A 24,377-nucleotide genomic window follows, 5' to 3' on the forward strand; every position below is an offset into this window, starting at 1 on the left:
AGCACCACAGCTGTGCCACAACTTACCACGCGAAGCGTGTTGATTTCTGAGGGACTCCTTCACCCAGCAGTCCTCCTTCACCCAGCAGTCCTCCTTCACCCAGCAGCCCTCCTTCACCCAGCAGCCCTCCTTCACCCAGAAGACCATCAAGACCAAGGAGACTTCCATTGCTTAGGAGACCTCCTTTTCCAAGCAGCCCTGTGCCAAGCAGACCTTTCTCTCCAAGAAGACTTTTATTGCCGATGAGGCCATTGCCAAGGAGGCCATTGCCGAGGAGACCATTGCCAAGGCCTTCCCCACCGAGGATGCCTGTGCCAAGCAGACCACTGCTGCCGGGCTGTCCTCCTGCAACAGTGAGACCTCCATTACCATTCTGGTTTTCATTGCCAAGAAATCCCCCTCTCCCAAGCGCACCCATACCAAGTAGACCTCCCTCACCTAGGAGGCCTGTGCCGAGGACCCCAGATCTACTGGATTCATTTCCTGCGTCGAGGGGACCTCCACTTTCTTCTCCACTTGGACTTCCTCTGCCAAGGAGGCCTGTACCAAGTACCCCACCTTCACCAAGAAGGCCTGTGCCAAGCAATCCACCTTTTCTGCTGACGAGACCTTCGCTGCCAAGAAGACCAGTACCAAGCAGACCTGTACCAAGGAAGTCAGAGACTTCGGCTGTTGGCAAGATTTCATCGATAAGAAGGGTTGTTCAGCTACGTTAGGTGGACATGCTCGTGAGGTCTCATGGGGTCCCCTGAGCACCCTTGCACAAAGTTGGGTTCCCCATGGAGCTGAGCCTGCCAGGAAGCAGGTCCCTGATGAGCAGAGGGACACTTCATGAGCCTGATGTGGCACAGGACACACTGGGACCGAGGTGGGTGTGCGGCCACCTGTGCCACGACATTCCCCTGGGAAACATGGAAAACCTCTGAGCTCACCGTCTTTGCGTTGTGCTGGGCTCAGCCCAAGGACACTGCCCAGGTTGAGGAGGCCCTGGGAGAGGGGCAGGAGGCCCCCAAGGAGGACGAGACACCAGAAAGACAGCATCTTTGGTCCCAGCACCTGCGGAGAGACCCACATCAGCCCAAGCACGAGCCCCACCGTGAGGGAATCGTCAGCCTGAGCACCAGTCCGGCCTCCATCCTTCACATGCACCACCCCAGGGCGGTGGGGCAGGACCCCCCTGGACACGTAGCCCCCAGGCACCATCCCCCAGCCCCAAGAACCAGCCTGGACCCACAGCACCCTTTTCACACCCAAAAAGTTCCAACTGCTTCTGGTTATCAGAGAGTAACAGGAACATGGTGACGTGCTCCTCCAGAGTCATTGATGTCTCCGTGCCCGGCTGGGCTACCCCACTGCAGACCTGGGTGCCTAACGTCGCAGGAAAGCTTGGAGGGCGAAAATGCCATTTTAAAGAGAGAAAGGGTGGCGGAGATGAGGCAGGAGGACCTTGCGCCGAGCGAGACGGATGGCTTCCAAGCGCTCTGAAATGGCCCAGAAAGAAGAATGCTCAAAGGGGCACAGCCGGATAAAAAACAGTGTGTGTCAAAGTCACGTCCTTCTCCTTGTTCTGAAGAACACCTTTCATTGTTAAAGCTCAAAGTGCAGCCAAAATCGGACTCACTTTTCCGTGGGCAGGTTGTTTATTTTTCTCATCTTGCTCCATCCAGGCTATGAAAAGAGCCCACTTTCCCTGTGTTTGATCTGCCTCCAGTCAAAAGAAAGCACCTTCAAGGACCTCATGTTCCCGCATGAGCTGGACTTCTGGGGGTTGCAACCAACACTGTGGAGTGTTTGTTTATGCACAGAAAGGTGCTTGCAAAGAAATGAAAAAAGGGACCCCCTGAAGCACTGCCATAGCTCCCAGTTTCAGGGAGCACCCGCCTGCACAGCCCATGTCCCGGGCCGGACACCCCGGCTTGTCTCTTCTGAGAAAAAAAGTGTGCTGGCTGCAGATCTGAGGGCAGCACTGGGAAATAACTTTATTTAGGTCAGACTGAACAACTTCTTTATCTGTTCCAGATACCTAAAAAAAAAAAAATCCCTCTATGACAGTTCTTGGCACAATTAAGTTAGACTTTAATTCACTAGACTGTCTTTTACATTTTCCCTTTGATCAGTACGTAATGATGCACAGCTCCTGTAGCTGTGATTATTGAACAGGAGAGGAAGAGGCTTGCGCAGCTTCCATTGAAAATCCTGTCAAATAAAATCACTGGGATTTGTTGGAGGGTCTCCGCAAGACGTGCGTAGCATTGTAAAAGGATGACAAAACGGTTTTTGGGTCCATTCGTTAGAAGAGCTCTTAGAGAGAATACGTGACAAAGCATGCAACTATCTCTGCAGTTATTAATGGTATCTATGGGGCTGGTACCTCCTTGGCCACATGCATTTAAGCGAGCTGGACATCTTGCACGTGCAAAAGGCATGTATGGCTTTGCAGATAAATGCTTATTTTATACCAGCTGCAAGATCCTGAAAAAAATCCTACTAATTTCTGCTAGCTTAGTCATCATAACAAATTTAACAACGACAAAAATTTGACAAGCGAGAGCTCTACTAGCTTTAAAAATTAATTTTCATAAATGATTAAATGCTGCTACAGAAATCAAAGGAGAACATCATTAAAATTCTTGCTTTAAAGCCGCGTGACGCTTTGCTGTAGGTCGCCTAACGGGAACGGGAGCTCTGCGGCCACGGTACCTCAGTGCTACTCACCCGGAGCCCTTGGACGTCGCGGTGCAGCTGCCCACGGCCTCTCGGCGGCCGCCGGCCGGAGCGGCTCTTAAATGCCCGACCCGCAGGAGCGAGGAAAGCCCGGGGGAGGATGGAGCAGGAACAGTTCCTCTTCGCCGGCCGTGAAGTGTGACCCCGAACGCTCACGCAGCGGCGCCGGACGGTGCCAGCAGCACCCACCCAGCCCGTCGCCGCCTGCCCCGCGGGCGGGGTGCGGTGCCCCGCAGCTCGCCCGGCCGGCCGCGGCGCCAGCCCGCTCCCCGGCCTTGTCCCCTCCCGCCCCCTCTCACTGGCCAGACTGCGCGTGCCAGGGGCAGCCGTGCGGGTCCGGGGGCCCAGCACGGCAGCCCCCCGCAGCCCGCGGGTGCTGGGGCAGGGGCTCGCGTCCCCGGGCAGGGGACGCCCCGGATCGGGTCCCACCCAGCCCAGCGCCACGCGGCTCCTTGCGCGTGGCCCAGCGAGGCCGGCCACGGCCACGGCCACGGCCACAGCCACAGCAGGGCCGCGGGCCGCGGCACAGGCGGCTGTTGCCGCTCACGGCTACCCGGCGTCTCTCTTGCCTCGCTCTCCCGAAGCGGCCCAGAGCGGAGCCGCAGGGTGCGGGCACCCGCCAGCCCGCGGCTGCAAGTCTTCCCCGCGCGCCTGGCGCCGCCGCCAGCCCCAGCCCCCACCACGAGGGCCGTCACCACGACCCTGCGTCTGCGTTGCAGCCGGCGGCGGGTTCCAGCTCGCAGCCGCGGCCGCGGCCGGCGCCGGGCAGCCCTCGCTCCGAATTCCCGTGGGACACGCCGGCCCCAGCCCATCCCCCGAACATCGCCTACGAGACAACCTCAGAGCAGCCAGGGCAAAGGGGGGTGCCACGGGGGCTGGGGTGCTCCCAGGTCTCCGGCCGAGCAGGGGGTCCCGGGGACGGTTTGGGGCAGCTCCTCGCCAGGGGATGCTCCGTCGTATTGGGCAGAGCACAAGGGTCTGAGGGCAGTGAGAGGTGAGCAATTACCTCCCAACAAGCTAATTAAGTACGGAAACAGCACGAGGCTGATTAAGAAGAAGGTTATCGCGACCTGCAGGGTGTGTGGGTTTACGGCACGCCAGCTGCGCCGCGCAAACCGCCCGTCACCCAGAGGTACGCGGGGGATGGCCTGCGCCTCCACGAACCTCGGCAGCTTCAAAGAGGCTTGAGAGACAACAAATAAAAGAGAATGGGGAAATAAATGCAGCAAGGAAGGGAAAAGGAGCATGAACGATGCCAGGAAAGCCTGAGCCTGAGGTGCCGGGTGTTCTCCCGGCGGATCCGACCGGGCGGGGGCAGGACGGTGTCAAAGGCAGCCATAGCACCGCTGCCCCGGCTGCTGCCTTTCGCCCCCGCAGCCGTCGGCGGCTCTAGAGCCTTAAATTAGCAAAAGCCTCGTTGCTTCAACAGGCACCTGAACCGCAGGGAAGAGCCCGTGCCTAACCAAAGCGTGCGGTGCACGCAGGGTTGACGGGCGTCGGTGGGCGAACGACCCCGGCCACGCGGCACGACAGCTCAGGCCCCGCTCGCAGCGCCGGGGAGCTCGCCGGGCGCCCCGAGCGTGCCCGGGACGAAGCCCCGATGAAGCCCGGGGCTGGTGGTGGCGTGAGGGGTCCTCAAGATAACCAAGACACCCCACAGCTTTGGGTCCCGGCCCTGAAAAGGGGCCGACAGGTCTGGGTCTAACGCGGCGTTTGCCGGCAGACGGCTCTCTGCCTGCCCTGAGCTGCTGTCGGGTGGGCACAGCCGGGGCTGGGCAACCGGGCAGGGGGGTGCAGCCCTCCCACCCGCCGCAGCCGGGGTCCCCGGCTGTCCTGAGCCCCTGGGGTTCACCGGAGCCGGCCATCCCCACAGGCTCGAGCACCCACTGCGGCTGCGGGGAGGGCTGGACTTTATTAAACCCAAGCACAAGAATGCGAAATACACCCGTGTCCTCCCAAGCATCCACAGAAGAGCCCAAAACACAACGTTCGGAGGCAAAAACCACCCGTGTTTCTTCTGTTCCAAGCAATGCAGGCGGGATGCGACACTTGCAAGGAAAAGGCCGAGCTGCCGTTTTTGCCGGCAGGCTGGACTCCCGTCCCGCCGGGGCGCACGGGGAAAACCGGGGTCCCTCGCCAGCTCGGGGTCCCGGGCTCAGGCTGACAGCACGAGGAGATCCTGGGGAAGCGCAGAGGTTACCCTCCCGCCCCGACCATCCTCCGCACACGCGCCGGGCGCCGGCTTTGCTCCGGAGCGGAGCTGAGGTGCGGGTGGGAGAACCCCCGGGCACGGCCCCAGCACTTACTTCGACGACGTCGACGTCGGCGCCGGTGAAGTCGAGGTTCAGCAGCCTGGGGAGGGGAACGCCCGCGCCCAGCACGCCTGCGGGTCACAAGCCAGCACAGCTGGGTGCTGTGGGAGGGGGCCCACTTCTGCCCGGAGCTCGGTCCCCCCGCCCCGCGTGCGAAGCCTCCCCTCCACGCGCGCAGGGCGCTCTGAAGGGCTCTGTGCCGGGGGACTGCGCGCTTCAGCAAAACACGCCGTCGTTGCTCCTGCCCGCGCGAGCAGAAGCGGCAGGCGAGGCAGGACCCCTGCGGGGCCCCTGTTCCCCCCCCGGCAAAACGCTGCCACCCGAAACAAGCCCTCCCCGTCCGCGCGGGTCGGTCCCACCGGCTCCTGTGCTGTGCGGCGGGGGGAGTTACGCCTGCATAGACCCCCGTGCAGCGCGCGGTCTAGCGCACGCGGGTGCACGGACGAGGCAGAAAAGCTTCCTTACTGTTCACTGCAGGCAGGAAGGCAACATCGAAAATCTGGCCGACGAGCATCTCCAGGAGCGAGACCTGCAACGGGGAGCGGGGCCGCTTAGTGCTGCGCGGGTCCCGGTCCGTGGTCAGCCCAGCCGCGGGCACATGGGGATGCTCCGCTTCGCGCCCGCTAAACCCAGCCTCAACCCTTGGTGCTCCAGCTCCACACCCATCACCTAACGCGAGCTCCCGATGTCGCAGAAGTTGGGCTTTAACCATTCTGTGGTCAATTTTTAGTCCTAACCCAGTGCTGCTCCCGCTGGCATAGAGGCTGCCTGCAGTAACCACCTCTGGAACCCGACCGTGCTCTCTGCGGGCCCCCCGTGGCAGGAGAGCCCAGGGTTCCTCCCAACTTTTGCCGTCGTCCCCTGTGAGGCGCGGGGGTGAGCCCCTCCAGGCGCACCCCGCGGGGACGCCGTGGGCACGTGCGGCATGTCCTGCAGTTCACTGAGGAGCCCCAAACCTCCCCCTCTCAGTGAGGGTTTTCTCTGAAAATTGCTCATGAATCACACATTAAAAAAACCCTCTCCAGAGCTGAAAGAAAGGTGCCGTTAAAAACACGACACAGCTGTTACAGCGTAATTGGCCCTTATTTCTCCTGGGGCAATCTGGCAGCGCTTTGCTCTCTGCAAGGGGTTTCGCCCGTTGCTGAGGCTGCTCGTGCTCTTACATCAAAACCGCCAACGGATGAAGACGCCAAGGAGAGGTCAGCCCTGCAGGAGGAAGCAGAGGTGAGTGCAGTCCAAGCAGTTCCGCTGATGACCCAGTCCTACCGGTGCCCTCATCCTCGTGCAGCCCAGGAGGTCCCATGGCCACCACTGGCCACCCCTGGCCACCCCCCGCGATGAAGACCAGTGTCCTACTTCTCCAGGCTGACACCGATCTTCAGTTTGTTGTCCTCGACTGAAAACTGGGCCAGCAAGCAGGCATCCTGCGGTCAAACGGAGAAGTCGGGGCGGGGGCGGTTCCTCCAGCCCTTGCCCAAGCCCGCAGCGCAGCCGCCACGTCGGGCGCAGGTCCCATCTACCTGCACCCCTGCGCCCACCAGCAAAACCGGCTCCATACATACGATATTCAGGAGGCAGAGAGACTTCCGGACGTCATCTGGGGGGATCACCACCACCTCTGCTGTAGCCGTGAGCTGGATCACACCTTTATTTTTTGTTAAGGTCACCACCGGTGCTTCAGGGACTGCAATTTTCAGCAGCAATTCCCGTGGCTCGGGGTATGCCTTGAAAATCTGCCAACAGCCAAAACCAGAAAGTTTTTCCTGGCAAGAGCGCGACTGGTGCTGTGACCGGGAACCACGGAGCGAGCTGCCTGCTCCGGCAGCATTTGCACAGCTCGCGGGGCGCAGATCCGATGCTCCGGTCCCGCAAGCCTCTGTCTATCTCAGCTGGCTGAAGTGTGAGGTCAAGCTGGCTGCGAGCTCAGCCCCGGGGATGTCCCGAGCCCCGCTGAGAGCGTCTCGTCCGGGCCGGAGAGCACGGACAGCCCCGCACCCAGGCGGACGGGGCAAGGCTCTCCTGCGACCCGAGAGCGCTGCAGAGTCGGGGCGAGAAACCGGGCGCTGGCCGGCTGCGGCTTCCAGTTCTGGACCTACGTCAGAGCCCGTTCACCCCATGGGACATCTGGGACGGTGCCTCTGAGGAGGAAGGGCAGGGAGACCCCCCCCGCCTCCGGACGCTGCTTCTCTCAGCGGGTTACTGCAGTGCACGGGGGGACCAGGACTCACCGCAGGAACCAGCGCTCCGAGCGTCGAGGTTGTTAGCGGTGGGAGCTCAGGGAACTGGGAGAGAGAAGAGAGAACTGCTGCAGGTGCCCGTGGCGGTTTTCAGCAGAATCTACTTTCACCAGTAACGAGGCTTTTACCACATGGTCTCTCACTTGCTTTTTTCACCCAGGATAGCAGAGACCCTGATAAATGGTGCGCGGCTGCTACGGCACTGCACGGTGGGCGCAGCCTGCGCGCCGCGCGGCTGCTACGGCACTGCACGGTGGGCGCAGCCTGCGCGCCGCGCGGCTGACGGCCCCCAGTGCTTCCAGACCCGAGCGAGGCAGCGCTCCCCGCTCACCGTGCCGGTGGAGATGTCCAGGTCCAGGGCACCCTCCTTCTGCAGGACAGACAGCACCGAGCTGAGGAAGGTCACAGAGAGGCCCAGCTGGCCGGAGCTGGTGTCTGCCATCGGTGGCAGGGGCGGCACGGGGACCCATGGTGCTGTGGGGACGGTTTCTGGCTTCCCCAGCGGATGGTCCACCAGGCCTCCTGCTGCTCGCTCGACAACAGTCTGGAGTTACAGGGGAAGGAAGCACAAGCCAAAATGTTTGCAATATTTGCCTTTACGGTTAACTTCATGTTCCTTCAGCGTGAAATCGCTGCAGCACAACCACACCAAGTCAGGCCCCGCGACACTTCCTTCTCCAGAAGCTCATGAAATGCAAACCCCGCTGCGCTCTCCCGTGACGGCAGCAGCAGCAAGAGCAGGGCACCGAGCCGGGACCTCCCCGAGCTTTTCACAGCCACCTGGGAGCCCACGCTCAGGCATACGTGGCCCAGGGAGACCTTCCTGAGGCCAAGTGAAATACCCCAACCCTTGTACTTGGATGGAAGAAGATGCAGAACTTACGTTCAAGTCTACCTCAAGGAACTGGCCGGTTACCAGGGGAAGGCTGGACACGGTGTACTGGATACTGCCCAGCAAACCCAGGGGCACCAGTGCTGGGGGGAACGAAAGGCGTCAGCGATTCCCTGCTACGCTCGGCTGCAAATACCCCCTCCCCAGCCCGGCAGCTCTTTTTCTTCCAGAAGAGCCCGGGCTTGCAGGCGGACTCAGGGCAGCCCTTGGCCCCCGCTCTGTGTGGTCTGTGCCGAGGGGCGGGTAATGCCGCAGGAGACGTCGTTTCCCTAACGAGCAGCACGTGCCACCGCTGCAAACGGAGGGGACAGCTCACAGCCCCCATCGACGCCACCTCTATGCACCCAGGGGTCTGTCCTTGGCTGGAGGCAGGGAAAGGGGAGATGTGGGGAGCGGGGCGCATCCCGCAGCACGCTGGGGCGCTGCTCCGGGGCTCCTGCCCGGAGGTGATGGGCTCCGGGCGGGGAGCTGCTGGGGGTCCCCGCTCCTGGCACGGGGTAAGCCTGGGGTCTGCAGGGTGAAGCGGGGGGTTTGTTCTTCCCACCCGGGGTGCAGCAGCGGAGGAGAAAGCGTCGCGGTCCTCACGCAGCCAGAGCGGAGGTGACACGAGGGGCAAGACACGGCAAGGCGTGGGACCCACCAAGTACTTACAGTTCACAAGACCCAGCTGGTCGTTGACGAGTCCCAGGGCGACATCGACCACGGGGCAGAGCTGCAAGAGTCAGGGAGGGACGGCGAGTAACCCGTGCTCGGAGCCGGACACGGACGCGCAGCCCAGCACGGCTCTGCCCTGCGTTCCCTGGGCACGGAGGCACCGGGCGTGTGGGACGGCGGGGCAGTCCTCCCCGTGACGCCGTGGTGCTGCTGAGGCTGCACCAGCTCCGGGTCTGGCCCTGGGCACCTTGCCCTTCGTCGGAGAAGTGGGGCTAGGACTGGGTCCCAGGAGCCCACATGGGGCGGCCGGAGAGGCCCTGGGGCTTTCGGGAGGGAGGAGAGATTCCGTTAGCCCGTAACACGGCCCAAGGCATCGTTAGAAACTCCCAGGCACTTGCGCGGACCTGCGCTGGGCTCGCTGCCCTTGCATTTGGAAGGAGGGAGCAGCTTCTCCAAGCAGGTGGAGACGTGGCACGTGTCCCCCGCTAATCCCAAACCACTGGGCGAGCGGGTGGACGCGGCAGCCCTGCGACAGCGGCCACGGTCCGGCTCCAGCACAGGAGCGATGCCGCAGGGAGCTGCACTGAGGCTTCTCAGACTCACTGCTCCTTTCTGGGGTGTGGGGGTTTTTCTGACTTACCAGATTAGGAAGAAGTCTGTTCAGGACACTTGCCAATAAATTGTCCACAGTTGGGAGCAGGCTGTGGAAAAATAAAGGAGCACCATGAAAAAAACCTGCTGCAAAGTAAATGGGTCTTGTTAAGCAATTCTCTGTGAATAGCACGGAGCACAGGCCTCCTGGAGCAAGGCGACTGCAGCAGCAAAGAGCATCACGTATGCTTGGATTTTGCATGAGATAAGTGTAATTTGCATCCCAAAATAGCCAGTGGGAAATTTATTGCTGCCTTTTATCTACTGGTGTGTAGTCTCCTTAAACGAGCAGAAGCAACCTCAGCCCCAGGGGTTTCTATGATTTACGTACCACGTGCTTACGTCTCAGAAGGCCCCGTGCAACGTCACTTAAAATGACCTGGGGATGCAGCACACAGGACAGAAATGTCCCTCTGGGACCGCTGCGGAGTCGTGCAGCCCTCTGGGACAACACGTCCATCTGCCGCGGCTGTGTGAGGCGCACACGGGGACCACCACCCCCCCCTCTGCTCAGCCCCGTGACATGGCCAGTGAGCGACTGTCACCTGCAGGGACGGTGGCTGCCGGTGTCACAGTCACCAGCGGGACTGAGACGTGCAATGGGAAAATGCCCTCGTGCCTCGACCGTTCTGCAGGCACGGACTGGGGGGCTGGCAAGCCCGATGGCAAGGTGGCTCGCGCCGGCCGAGGAGGGCACCTCCGTCACTCACCCTCTCAGGAGTCTGACTTTAATGCCACCAAGGAGGGTATCGCATCTTTCTGTCACCAGCTTGGGGTAGCCCGTGCCGTCCATGGTCAGCCTGACCCTCGATGTGATGTTCACTTCCGCTGCGATGTCGAGCAAACCCAGGAGGCTGCGCAAGGGGAAGGGAGCGACCTTCAGAGGAGCAGCCTCTTCCCAGAACAGGAGCCGCGTCCTCCCCCAGAGACACCCCTCGTGGTGGTGCTCCCACGAGGTCTGGGGGCGCGGCCGGCACTGCCACCAGCACCCCCAGCACCAGCCCGACCTACCTCTTGGCACTGAGGGCCACCCGGGTGTAGAGGTTGAGGTGGAGGCCAATGCCAGGCAGGAGCCGCAGGGACACCCGGGGAAGCGTCAGCTCCACGATCCTCAGCCTGCAGGGACAGCGAGGGGGACATGACGAGTGATGGCCCGGAGCCCAGCACCCCACCACCGGCGCTCTGCCTCTCACACAAAGCCGCTGCTCGAGGGGTGGGTGAGCCAGAGGCCGTTTAGACCAGAAACGGCAAAGGACACCAAGTTTTCTCAGTTATTTTCCCGTTTTAGTCATTTTCCAGTTTTATCAGAAGCTTTGTTCTCATTGCCTCATTATTGCTTGTGCTTGTGCTTCTGCCTGGTGCTGGGCTTCAGGCAGGAGCTAAAGTGGGTCAGCTGCCAGCAAGCGAGCATTGCTTTGGCAGCGGTGGCCCCGGCTGCCCAGCGCCGTCGCGCGGTTCGGTGCCCCCTCTACGGGCAGGAGCCCTTCACCCACTGTCTCCTGTAACGTTCCTTGTGTAGCTCAAGGGGCTGGTTTGCAGCCCGCGCTGCCAACCTGGCGGGACTTCCAGGCGGCGGTTGTCTCAAAGCCTCAGCTCCAGACCGGATCTGGTCATCTACCGAAGCGTCACCACGGCTGCCCCCAACAGCTCTGAGGCTGCCCCCCAGCAAGGAGACCGGTCGGGGCTGTCCTTACCCGGTGAGCCCCTGGACCGTGCTGAGCAAGCCGCCTTCCCCGAGGACGCCGAGCAGGCCGCCGCCTCCCAGCAGCCCTCCGTTGCCCAGAAGCCCTCCTCTGCCAAGAAGGCCGCCGGGGCCGCCGAGGATCCCTGCCGTGCCGAGGAGACCTCCGTCACCGAGCAGACCTCCTTGTCCCAGCGCTCCTCCGGCACCCCCGGTGGGGACGCCATCCCTGGAGGCATCGCCACCAGCTGCCAGCCAGCCTCTGGGAGGGTTTCTGGGCCTCCCCCCATAAGTGCCTCCACCACCCCCTCCACCCAGCAAGCCACTGCCGGCATCACCCCCTCCACCAAGCAGAGCACCGGTCAGCCCCCCCAGCAGCCCCCCGCCACCGCCGCCCAGCACACCGCCGGTAACAGCGCCAAGCAGACCACCGCCACCGCCACCGAGGAGACCTCCTCCGAGGCCACCCAACAGGTCTCCGCTTCCATCCGTGCCGGGACGTCCGCTCCCGAGCGGCACCTCTCCGAGGGCGCCTTGGAGGGCGCTGCCTCGCCTGAGCGAGCCTGCAAGAGCTGGAAACGCCGCCCGCCGTCAGCCCACGGGGCAGGGCTGCCTCCCCAGCCCCCGCCGCAGCCGTCGGGCGGGGACCCACGGGCGGCTGCCAGACCCCTGCCCGCGCCGTCGCTCGTCGCGCTCCTCGAGCACGGGTCGTCAACGGGCTCGTGCGCGCCGTGACCTTCGCCGCCTCTCCCCGTCCCCGACTACCCGCTGTCAGCTCTTCCCGCCTACGAGCGGCAGGCGGCGGGCTTTGGGACCCGGGGCAGGAGGCGCCGCGCTGCCGCCCGCGCCGCGCGCGTGAGGCAGCAAACGGCAGCGGCGAGGGCTCGCGCAGCGGCAAGCGCCGAATGCCCGCAGCGGAGGTGCCGCGCGGCTCGCACCCCCCCCGCGGTGCAGGCCCCCGGGAGGAGCACCCCCCGCGCGGTGCAGGCCCCCGGGCGGAGCACCCCCCCCGCGGTGCAGGCCCCCGGGAGGAGCACCCCCCGCGCGGTGCAGGCCCCCGGGAGGAGCACCCCCCGCGCGGTGCAGGCCCCCGGGGGGAGCACCCCCCGCGCGGTGCAGGCCCCCGGGAGGAGCACCCCCCGCGCGGTGCAGGCCCCCGGGAGGAGCACCCCCCCCGCGGTGCAGGCCCCCGGGCGGAGCACCCCCCGCGCGGTGCCCCGCTCCTCCTGGCCGGCTGAAAGTTTGGGTAGAGACACAGCCCCTGGGTTAGCGCGGGGGGGGGGCTGCCCGCCCGCGGCCCGCCCGCGGCCCGCCCTTCCCCTCCACGCGCGGCTCCCGCTCCCTGCCCTTCCCTTCCCCGCCTGCGCTGGCACCGCTGGGTCCTGCCCCCGGGGTCCCGTCGGGAGCAGGCAGAGCCACTCACCGTCGCTTAAAACACCTTTATCGAGCCTGAGGACGGCGCCTCTCGGCTGGCTTAGCGACGGGGCCAGCAGGGCGGCCAGGAGGGCGATGCCCAGGGCCGCTGGCATGGCGGCTGCGGCTGCGGGCGCTGGCGGGACCTGGGGAAGGACAGCGGGAAAAGAGTGGGAATGGGCTGGGCGACCCCCTGGAGACGAGGCAGGGCCGGGCGTTTCGAGCTGGTTGGAAACTGTGCACGGAAAACATGAGCTTTCGGAGGACCAAGACCGCCGCGGAGTCGAAGCCACATTCGGCAGAAGGATCCGGACACACACGAGGGCGGGTGGCCGTGCACACGTCGCGGGGACTTTTCCAAGCCGGGTTCTGCGCAGCCCCGGCGCCTGTTTGCTTGTTCCTGCCTACGGGCTCCCCGGGCAGCCTGCTCCTGTCCGGCCCTGGTCGCCGTGACATGGTTTTAAACTTACAGTATGAAATCCTTACCCGTAACCTATAGACGACACCGAGCTCCCCTCGCTAATAACCGCCCTGTCAATGAGTATGCAAATTAATGCTGCAATTATACAAGCAACTCACATTTGGAATAAAGCCTTTCTTTTTAAAATGGCATATCTTAACCTTATAACAATAAAAATAATAATAATAACCTAAAGACGGTATTGCAACACAAAGAATCCTTAACTTTTGTGTCAAATGAATTTTTTTTCTTCAGAGAAGGGTTTTCATTTTACTATAGCAACCTTCTTTTCTGATTTTTTCAGGCTAGTCACTGAGTATAAGCCAGACTGACTTACTTGCATTTCTGCCACTATTGGGGTTTTTTCCCATCTTTTTTTCTTGCCCACCAGAGTATGTTGTAAGGCCTGTAGGTGAAATGGCGGCTCTGTCCCCCCAAGCTTACAACACCCGGTACCACTATTTTGACCGCATTTACCTGGTCTTATCCCGAATTTCAAAGCCTGGCTTTGGTCTTCAGTCGGCAGGAGGCCGTACAGCTGCCCACGGCACCTCTGCTTTAGCCTGTGGGAACGGTGGGTCCTTATATAGCAAAGCTGGTGCGGGGAAAGTGGAAAGATGCCTAAATTGTAAAAGCCGGGCTTAGTGGATTGGGTGTACAAAGCAGCATTTGTGGTTTTAACATATTCCAAGAAAAATAAAGACTTGTAAAACAGGGAAGAGTATTGAGCAACAGGTTATCGGATGCCCAGTTATCAGGCAGCGCTGTCACCCCAGAGCCAAAGGAAAGGAGAAGGAGCCCGAGACTCCGTGGGCTGCAGCGCTGAAGCTGCCGCTGACCCCGGAAGAGCCGTGCTGGAAAATCGGCTTATTCCAGACAAATCCCCGATAACAGTTGCTCTTAGGTTGTCACACACAAACTACCCTATCGGGGTAATTTCTCAAGTTTCCAGCGAGCGCGTGGGGAGGGTCCAGAAAAGCACCAGGGGGATTTTTATCTCCTTTAGTGCTCGAGCAGGGAAGCCGTTCCTGAGGGTCATCCCACCCATCCCCGCAGCCACCAGCCGCTTCCCAGCAGACGGTATTTCTGCAGGCTCGGAAAAGCCCCTGTGCAGGGGGACACGCCAGTCCCCGCCAGCTCCGGACCATAAGGACACTTTTGTCCTGGTGTCCTCAACACTTAATACCTTGGTCAGATAAAATGTGCTGCTAAGACGCCAGCTGAAAGAACACAGGGCATCTTACACAATAAGGGGCTAACACGCTGCTAGATGAAGCAGCGCGGAGGCGTAAGCCCGGTTTATCTGTGCCTGGCTCCGTCCAGAGCCTTGCACGGGCACCGCTGGGCTCCACGGGGGGCACGCTGCAAACGAGCGCCTGGCAAGGAGCTGCCCCCCTGCAGCGGCTGCGACGCGGGCTCCAAAGGAGTTGGAAACGTCAGCAAGCTCTTTGCTAAATCTGTGCCACGGCTGCATCGCCGGCACCTCCCCTGCCCCTGCCAGCGCGGCACGAGCAGCGCCCAGCGCGGCCGCAGCCGGGCGGGGGACGGGCTGCGGCAGGGCGCCCACCTGCACCAAACCCCAGCTCCCGCGTGAGCCGCGGGTTCACGCCTCGTGCCACAGGCTGAGCTTCGGAAACGCTTTCTGCAAGGTGCCGGCTCGTTCCCCAGAGGCGCAGCCTCCTCCTCGAGCTGCCCCGCAGGGCACAGGGGCACGGCGGAGGCAAAGGGGTGCTGGCAGCCAGAAACCCGCGTCAGACAAGGGTCGGAGAGAAGTACTGAGGCAGTGAAAGGTTTTATTGAGAGAGCAATACGAGAGCAACCTTTATGCCTAAGAAAGAGCTCCTCTTCCCCACTACGGATGTTAAAACTGGCCACAGAAAGTCCCCCCTAACACCCAGCAGCCGAGCAGCCTTCCCTGCCCGCCGCCGGCCTACGGCAGGACCGGCCGACCAGAGACGTCGCCGGTCCCGCTTGGGCCACGGAGACAGCTCAGGGCGCTGCTGAAGGGAAAGTGAAGACGGAGACAGCAGAGGTGAGCAGGGCTCTGGGCTCGCGGCGCGTTGCCTGCTCAGACGGCGAGCGGCATCGAGGGTCCTTCCGAGCAGGACATTTTTAGACCGTTCTGGTCGGGAGAGTCATCTGCCTGGAAGAAGCAGCACAAAAACCGTCCGGTTCTCTCATTCAGCCTTTCACCAGCTTTTCCCTATATCCCAGATGAGGTTTTCCTGTGGACCCACACAGGCAGAGGGCCCTCCTGGAAACCAGCAGCAGCCCATGGGAAACGGGGCTGGCTGCGGCAGCGTGGGGCTTTGGGCTCCGCAGGCCCCTGCCGTGGGGCGGGTGCATCCCCCGCTCCCCGGGAAAGCAGCGCGGTGCGAAACGCGACCCTTACGTCGGTGACGTCAACCTTGGCGTTCCCGAGGCTGGTGCGGAGAACGTTGGGCAGAGGGACCGACAGGCGCAAGGCATCTGCAAAAGCAGGTGAGGGCGTCCCGTCATGGGGGAACCCCCAAGGCGGGCGGCGAGGGAAGGCGGAGGGCCCCAAATCCGGCTGAGTTCGAGAGAAGAGGGGACCCAGACGCCGGCCGTACCGTTCACGGCAGGTACATATGCAGCCTCGAGGACTTGCTTGAGCCATCCTGCAAGCGAGGAGACCTGCGGGGGAAGAAGAGGCGTGTCAGGTCAGAGGAGAGCAGCCGTTACCGGGATGAAAACGGCGATGTCAGGCTTATCAGTTAAGTTCTGTGGCTGCATGATGCTCCAAGCTATGAAACGCAAACGCTGGGGAACGTCCTTCAGTGAAGCTCTTCACTGGGTGGGGGAATACACAGGGACATGCTCGTTGGGTAATTTCTTCTCAATTATTGCCAGCACCCCCAGTGCGCTGCCAGCAAGTGAACGTGTACGTGCAAGTGCCGCTGCTATAGGGGATCGACAGGGCAGACAACAGTTGGCCTCCGCCAAGAGAAGGAGAAACGCGAAGACGGAAGAACCGGCATTGTGGTTCTCCTTCCCCACACAGAGCCTCTGGCCATCACATTGCTCGCTGCAGCGCGCACTTACGCCGAGAGCGTCGAGTCTCAGGGGTGCCTGCGTCACGTTGATGCTACAAAAAACAAAAACAAGGCAGAGTCGGGGTGCATCGGCTGCAGCCTTCCTCCAGCTCTCCAAATGCTGCTCAGGCCCTTTCTTGGTCTGGAATTTGTCTCACCCACATAAGGATACAAGGATTTTGAAAATAGGGTAACTTTTTTACAACTCTCTCATCACTTCAGACATGCCCTCGGTCTGCGCTTGGGGCTGGGAGGAGGCAGGAAAGCTCCGGCAGCACATCTCTACCACGTCTACGTCGTGCTCCCCGGTCGCTGCCACCAGCCCCATCTTGTCAGGTGCCCGGGAGCGTCCCCAGGCAGAGCCCCTTCCCTGCCCGCAGCCACCACAAAGCTCGGCTCTACCTGTCGAGAGCCAGGGAGGTTTGCAGTTTGCCATCGGAGACTGACGGGATGATGTCCAGAACGATGTCCTGAAACGGGGACAATGGCAGAAATGAGGTTATTTCCCTGCGTAGCTCCCAAGACTGAGAGGAAAACCTGGAGTATTTGCAAATAACCCATTCCAAGAAAAAACACCTGCCTATGCCTAGAAATTGCATTTTTTTGACGGATGGCATCATGCATCTCTCTCCCCAGGGTTCACAATTCCTGTCTTTATTTTGAATTATTCCTTAAACATTTCACTGGCACTTGGCTACGGGCATTGTAAAAGGGCTGGGCGCCACCGCTTTAAGATGTACTGAATTCAAAAGTACACGTACTACGCGGCTAAGGGCAGGACAAGCCAGGTGGATGCTGGGGAACAGCCAGGCTCCCCCCATGCCCTGTTTCGGAGGTCTCGCCCCCCGGGAGCACACTCACCGTGTCGAGGGAGAAGAGGGGCTTCTGGGAGGACTGCAGGGCAGGACTGAAGATGTCGATGGAGGCTTTGAGGGTGGCGGTGGCTCTTCTGTCCCTCACGGCCACCACCGGCTCATCGGCCACCCGCACGCGCAGCTCCAGCGGCAGAGAGCCGGGGAGGACCTTGGCGAGCTGTGTGGGGCCGGGGGAGGTCAGGGCAAGGGGCTCTTTGCTTGTCCGGGGCGGGTGGTGGGGTTGGAGATGAACATGCAGGAAGGAGGTGGCTGACCTGGGGGATGACCGGGAGAAGGGCGGCCGTGGACAGCGAGGTGTTATCGGGTACCTGCAGGAGCAGCACCAGCGGCGTCGGTGGCCCAGAGGGTTTGTGCAAAGCCCACGCTGGGCTCGGCTGGACCCCACCAACAAATACAAGCACGGGGCAGCAAGCACCCTTGGGTCACCCACGAGTGACCAGGACCCCGACCTGGCCCCGGAGAGTCACGACCCACCATCGAGCTGGTGATGCTGAGGTTGAAGGCTCCCTGCGCCTGGACCAGCTCCAGCAGGACGCCGAGGGCACGCTGGGAGAGGCTGAGCCGCGGCGGGTGGCCGGTGGCCAGCAGCAGGGTGGCGGCAAGCGGCGGTCCCTGTGTGGCGGCCACCGTGCCGCCCTCCGCGTCCCCAGCGAGGAGCTGCAGGGGACAGAGCGGGGGGGGACATTGGCAGGGCTCGGGGAGCTGCGGTCGTGCCGGGCACCCTGCCCGCCCGTGGACCTCGTGGAGAGGCTCAGGTGGGGTTAATCGGCGCTTTAATAAACATACAGCAGGCGACAGCTGCCTCTGCTACAGCTTCCCCGTTAAAACACTGTCACGTCTCTCGATCAGAAAGACACGTTGCCAATATTTTTGGTCTGATTATGGTCCCTATTAATTACATACCAAGCTTTTACAAACCACTTATAAATGGAACCCGCTTGTGAACGGTGGCCACTGATCCTGTATGAAATTAAGCTTTTCTGATTAAGAACTATGAAAGCGCTATAATTATGCTTAATTAAGGAGTGTCAAGCCAATCTGTCTCATGCTACCCTTAAGAATTAGCAAGTAAAAAAATAAGGTAGAGACCCAGTGGTGGCATTGGCAGCGATGTGGCCGGACCACACTCACCGGTACCCCCCCGCGAATGGTTTCCTGAGGGCAGCCGGGGTAAGAGGAGCCTTCAACAAATGGCCACCACGTTCCGATGAGTTGCCCAGACTCACTAAGTCAATGGGTTTGGGCCAGGGCAAGTGGTGGCACTTACGTTTAGATCCAGCTGGATAGCATCGCTGCCGATGATGGAAAAGGGGGGCAGATCTCCCAGAGCCCCGAGGGGGAGCGCGGCTGTGGGACACAGGGAGGAAAACTTTTAAGCTGCAACGAGAGGGGGGTGATCCCAGTTCCCGTGGTCCCAAGAGATAGTGGAGCCAACGGCGGCTCCTGCTCGCAGCATGCCCAGAGGGACGAGCCGCTAGAAAGCAGCAAAAAAATGTTGTTTCTGAAAGCAACAGTTCCCGAAGTGGCTTTCTGCAGAAAAACAACTGCTGCTGCTCTGGGGCGGGGGAATCGAATGTTGTGGTGGAGCTGAGTTGCGGCTTTAGGAAGTTGTTGAAGTATTTGCCTTTACCCAACGTAAAAACACCAACCAACCCTAACCGCGGGGGGTCACGCAGGAGCGGAGGACAAGGAGGGTGCCAGCACTTACGGGTCCTGGAGCCGAGCAGGGTGCTCACCACGTTGAGCCTGGCGTTGACGATATCACACCCCTGGGGAAAGTTCAGAGCCCTGGGACCCGCAGCCCCGGCGGCCGTACGCTGCGTTAACGCAACCAGTAACCGCCGGCTCCGCGGGGGCCGCGCGGCGCGGGCAGGAGCCGCTGCCGGGCAGGTTTGGTGGGACACCCCGCTGCGGCAGCGTGCGGCATCGGGCGGGCGAGCGGCCGCTCGGAGCCGGGGCGTGTTTCTCCTCCCGGGCAAGACGATCTCGCTGTGACCGCTAAGGCAGCGCGTGCCGCGGGGGCCTGTCGGCGCGGCGGCTGAGCCCGCAGCTGTGCAAACAGCCGCGTCCGCGGGGGCAGCCTGGCCTGCTGCCCGCCCTGCCCGCGCTGCCCGCGCTGCCTGCTGGCCCGGCACCGTGCCGGTGGCTCGCACGAAGACCGCTTTGCAGGCTTACCACCTCACGCAGGACGTCGCTAAGGAGGCGTCTTAAAGGCTGATCCAGAAGTGGCACTTTGGGTCTGGGTAACAGGAAAATAGGAAATAAAAAGTGTTTTTTTTGTAGTTTGAAAGTAGATTAATGGCTGGAAAACAAATGTACTTTGCACAAGAGAAATACAAAGCCTCACTTGCACGGTGCAGGGCCATTTTCAGTGCCAAAATATTATCGAAACCAAGCCCTCTGAATCCAGCCCAGTGCTAGGTTCCCAGCACAAGCCAGAAATATTCCTTCTTGAGCCCAAATTTTACAAGGCCAGCAGTTCCCCTCCGAGGCTGGCAGCCGGGTAGGTCAGCCCCTGAGGCGTCAGGCTCGAAAGTGCTGCCTTCGATGGCCAACGGTGCCAAGTTTGCCACTGCTGCAGGGGCCACGTGCTGGCCGTGAGCACCCCGCTCACACGGATGCTGCCCCACGCTGGTGCCTACCTCACATGGATGTTTATGTCAAAAGTCTTGCAGTCCTTATTCTGGGGAGCTGCCCACTTGTCCTGGACCAGCATGACCACATCTGCTTCCACCTGCACGCAGAGCACCCTGCCTGGCGCACTGCACGGGGGAAAACACAGCACGCGGCTCAGGAAATTTGCTGGCCATCTACTTTCCAAAGAAATGGTGACCCCGCCGCCCCGAGCCACACTCCTGACGGACACGCTATACCTGGTGCTCTCGACCAGCAGCTGGGTGTTGAAGTCCACCTGGTGCCCAAAGCCAGGCAGGGAGCGCAGACTTATTTTGGGGAGGGTGTTGTTCACGATTTTCATCCTATATGGTTGAAACAAGGAAAAGGCAATAAGTAGCACATCTGTACAGCCCTCAGTGCTGCGGGCAATTGCAGAGCCACGGTCTCAGGGTGCTCTCTGCCCTGGGTCAGCAGGGATCCCTACCAGCCAGGAGTGGTTTGCGGCACATACAAGGCACCCTTGCACGGCAGGCACATACAGAATCTCCTAACAGCTGAACCCTCATTTATGAACCTGCCCCAGGAGGCGAAAGAAGGGGCCCCAGGTGTTCAGACCAGCTCCTTTCCCCAGCGTGGCCCAGATGCACCGAGGGCTGCTCTGGGACACCCATCTCCCACTCTCACTCACCCTGTGAGATCTCCACTATTTCCACCAAGAAGATTGCCAACAAGTCCATCTTTGCCAAGGAGACCACCTTTGCCAATGAGAATATCAAGGACTGCATCAAGGAGACCATCAACAAGACCGTCTTTGCCAAGGAGACCACCAACGACACCATCTCTGCCAAGGAGACCACCAAGGACACCATCTCCGTCAAGGAGACCACCAAGGACACCATCTCCACCAAGGAGACCGCCAAGGACACCGTCTCTGTCAAGGAGACCACCAAGGACACCATCTCCGTCAAGGAGACCACCAAGGACACCATCTCCACCAAGGAGACCGCCAACAGCACCATCTTTGCCAAGGAGACTGTCAACAACACCATCTCCACCAAGGAGACCACCAACAGCACCATCTTTGCCAAGGAGACCACCAAGGGCACCATCTTTGCCAAGGAGACTGCCAACAGCACCATCTTTGCCAAGGAGACCACCAAGGGCACCATCTTTGCCAAGGAGACCGCCAACAGCACCATCTTTGCCAAGGAGACCGCCAACAGCACCATCTTTGCCAAGGAGACCACCAAGGGCACCATCTTTGCCAAGGAGACTGCCAACAGCACCATCTTTGCCAAGGAGACTGCGAAGAGGACTATCTTTTTCAAGGAGACCACCGAGCAGATTGCCACCAAGGAGACCACCTTGAAGCTTCTGGAGGTCACGTTTGGCTAGTGAATCTGTAATATCTGAAAAAAAGGATGAGAGGTCACTGTGAGCTATGTGGACTCAGCGCACAAGCATGCTGTGTCATCCTGGCTGTTCCTTCCCCTCCACAGTCCCTCTATTTCCCTCTTTATACAATAGTGTGGTGGCACCTGCCACTGTAAAGTATCTGAAGCGCCATCTCCAAAGTGCTTTATAAATGCAATTTATCAGCATTGCCACTACTGCTGAGTGGATGTGGACCAGCTTCTGATTTTCTGAGCGTGGTCAAGAGACAGAAAGAGCAGAACTGGTCTCAAAATAATCCAGAAATCCTGTCTCTTCCATACACTTACCATCTACATCCTCTTTGGCGACCGAGGACATGATTCTGAGTCCTTGTGAAGGGGTCAGCAGGCTGCAGAGGAGAAAACCAGCCCAGAACGCAGACATCTTTGGTCCTGATAACTGTGGAGAGTGATTGCCGTCAGTGCAATGCTGGGACAGTGAGCACAAGCCAGTGGAGGGCGGAAAGAGGAGGATGGAGGAAAGAAAAAGGAGGAATGCCTGTCAGGGAAGACAAAATCAGAGAGGAAGCTGCTGGCACCTCTCCCGCCTCCTCACCACACTGGTGGGCACAGTAAAACTCTGGATGGCACTTTCCTGCAGGAGGAACCAGAACTTCAACAACAGTTGCTCCAGAGACCAACCGTCACAGCAGCCAAGTGAAAAGCAAATGGTTGGTTGGTTGGTTGTTCCTGCTCTAATCTCTCAGCGCCGGCGAGCATGTTGGTGACTGATCTGGATGAGCTGGGGCACATCTGTTGTGGGTGGGAATTTCTCCAAGAAACAAGAATACATTCCACGTGATGGGAGAACAGGACCTTTCTGACAAGACCGTCTCTAGTTACAGAAAGAAAAGCAATGGCATCTACACAGGACAAACGCACCAACATATCCAGTAAGGAGAGCATCTCCTGGTTTGAATGTCATGATCTCTGCACAAATATCAAACAGCTGAGGCTTCCCTCTACCTAAAAGCACCTTTTTCTAGAATTGTAAGAGGGAGAAAATAATTTTTAAAGTTCCAGTGTCATTGAAATATTTCTGTGGGACCTACAACTTGAAGTAGCTTTTTTTTTTAAAGAACCATAATGGGCTTCATTGCCCCAAATCTATTTAAATGTAAATAGCACATCAAAAAGGGATCAAAACAAGCATGAGAGTTCTAATTCACCTTAGGTAAAAATCTATCTCAGATAACAAAGTATACCAAAAATAATTTAAGTGATAATTGTTTATGAAAACCATGAAATACCCTTTCTTCTTGAAGGACTGCAAATACAATGAACATGCATGCCTGTTCTTGAGAAACTCGTAGTGAAAGCCACCGCACATTTTACTCGTCGGAGCATAACTCAGGCAGGGAGAAAGCAAGAATAACAATTTTTCTTAAAAAGCCAGTACTCCCAAACGGACATTACAGGCTCTCCTTTGGGAAGCATTCAGGTTTGCAGAGGCAGAAGCTAAGAGCACACTTTTTGAGGAGTACGTTTGCTCCTACCTGACCAAGCCCGTGAGTGCGAGGCTGTCTCCAGCTATGTCCCTGTCCTCTGAAGATGACCTGCTTCAAGCATCCTCATATATAGAGCTTTACAGCAGGAAAGAGGTAACCAATGTCATCAAGGAGATCCAGAATAATGGGTGGGGAGCAAAACAAACAATGTACGGTTTCTGGTGACTCCCACTTCAAATATTTCCCTAGAGATGTTAGGAGTCAGGTAAATCATTGAGCAACGACCCGTAGGTGCAGAGGCAGACTCGGCCAGCTCTGGGTGCCAGTCCGCACTCCGCTGCCTGGTGTAGTATGTCATCCTTCCAGACTTGCTCTCGTGTCATCATGCAGACATGGCTGAAAAGTCATGCCCTGATAAAATACTTTTTTTTTCCCAAATAAAATTGAAACTGAAAAATGTGTCAGAATACTGGCCACCCCTCGCTGTTAAGTACTTCTACAGTTCTTGGTGCTGTAGTACCGAGCACTTTACCCTTGCAGCGAGCCCATGCGGTGGGGCTGTGTCACCCATCGTGGGTGATAAATGAAGGACCAGTCTCACTGTAAAGACAGACCGTGGAGATACAAAGAGAGCCGGGTATTCACCATCCAGGCCAGCAGGACATGCCCAGCATTCCCATCGTGATGAGCCTACGGACTGTGACCATACCCAACATTTATCAAAGCCAACAGCACCTGCCCAGTGACCTGAATGGCTCATAAGCCATTTGATAGCAGGAGAAGGAGGTATTGAGTTTGGAAGGAATAGTGACACCATGACAAGGCGTATATCGATCAGGTGTCATGGCTTTACAGATACCCTGGGCTGACAGAGTCTTTGGAGAGACTCTGTTGGATTTGGAAATGCTGCATTGGTCTAACTGGCATGGCATTATTCGTAGGTCCATCACCTCTTCCTCAGAGCACTCCAGGACTGGAGGTGGGATGTGCTGTCACGGGGAGATACCGTTGAGAGGGTGAGACCATTGGCCACGAAGCCAGGGAGCTCCCAGGCTAGAGCTTGTCGACTCTGGATCAGTTTGAAGTCCTGGAGGGACTGATTGGATGGTCCCAGCATGGGCGTATCAAGAGACGTGGCCTCCCTGCCACACCACCCCATGCAACACACGTGCTGCAACTGCCCGGGGTCTTCTGCCTCTGCACCACCGCGCTGTCCAGGCCCCTGCCTTCTCAGATTTCTGGCCAGGTTTTTTTCCATGCTGAAAAATTGTGTCCTACCTGGCCTATCATGGCTTATTTACTGCTACAGGCAAGAGAAAAGGAGCTAAAATTTCTGCTGAGCCAACGTGCCACGTGCACCCGCAGCCGTGCTGCCTTTCTCCCTTTCGCCCCATCCCGGTCCCGATCACCGCACCGACACGTGGAGCCGCTGCCTCGAGCTGCACCAGAGCAGCTGCCCTTTGGGGCAAGAAAAAGAAAACCCTCCTCCGCGGGCGACAGAGCAAGCGTGGCCCCCGTGTGCGGATCACGTCCCGGTGCGCACAGTGGAGGCGTCCGCGGTGGAGGGAGGCCGCGTCAGCCAAGGGGACCGCGGTGAGCTATTCGCTCCCCTGATGTGCCCATTAACGGCAGGGGAGGATGGGCTGCTCCCCAGTGCTGAAGAATAATAACAGTCCAGAAGAAGGCTGGCTCGGAGTTAATACTTTCTGCAAACTTGGAAATAAGCATTTCCAGCAGATTAGCCAGCTTTTGTCACACATTAATTCCGGCGTTAAAAAATATCCTAGCTAAGGGCCAAGGAAGGGCTGGCAAAGGTGCCAAAGTACTTCGGGGGCTGTCACTCTCCTTGCAACCTGAGCAGCCGGGCACCTCAGGAGCACAAAGCCTTGCTGTCACCGCTAGATCATGACATTTGATAAGGTGGAAGC

General features: G+C 59.6%; 1 protein-coding gene across 1 annotated transcript; it reads right to left on the bottom strand.

Annotated features, from left to right (window-relative positions):
• Positions 1-438: 438 nt before the first annotated feature.
• Positions 439-12,680, bottom strand: LOC309410684 (uncharacterized protein; the record flags this gene model as incomplete). The annotated part of the gene is made up of 17 exons (XM_082007129.1): positions 439-614; positions 933-1,056; positions 4,431-5,113; positions 5,502-5,565; positions 6,200-6,242; positions 6,393-6,460; positions 6,599-6,769; positions 7,032-7,071; positions 7,173-7,318; positions 7,605-7,817; positions 8,157-8,248; positions 8,817-8,877; positions 9,460-9,520; positions 10,181-10,324; positions 10,482-10,586; positions 11,165-11,714; positions 12,575-12,680. 17 exons carry the CDS (start codon positions 12,678-12,680, stop codon positions 439-441), a joined length of 2,847 nt encoding a protein of 948 aa, XP_081863255.1.
• Positions 12,681-24,377: the final 11,697 nt, after the last annotated feature.

This window comes from Phaethon aethereus (genome assembly GCF_964289735.1).
Source record: "Phaethon aethereus genome assembly, chromosome: 16".
NCBI classification, from domain to species: domain Eukaryota; kingdom Metazoa; phylum Chordata; class Aves; order Phaethontiformes; family Phaethontidae; genus Phaethon; species Phaethon aethereus.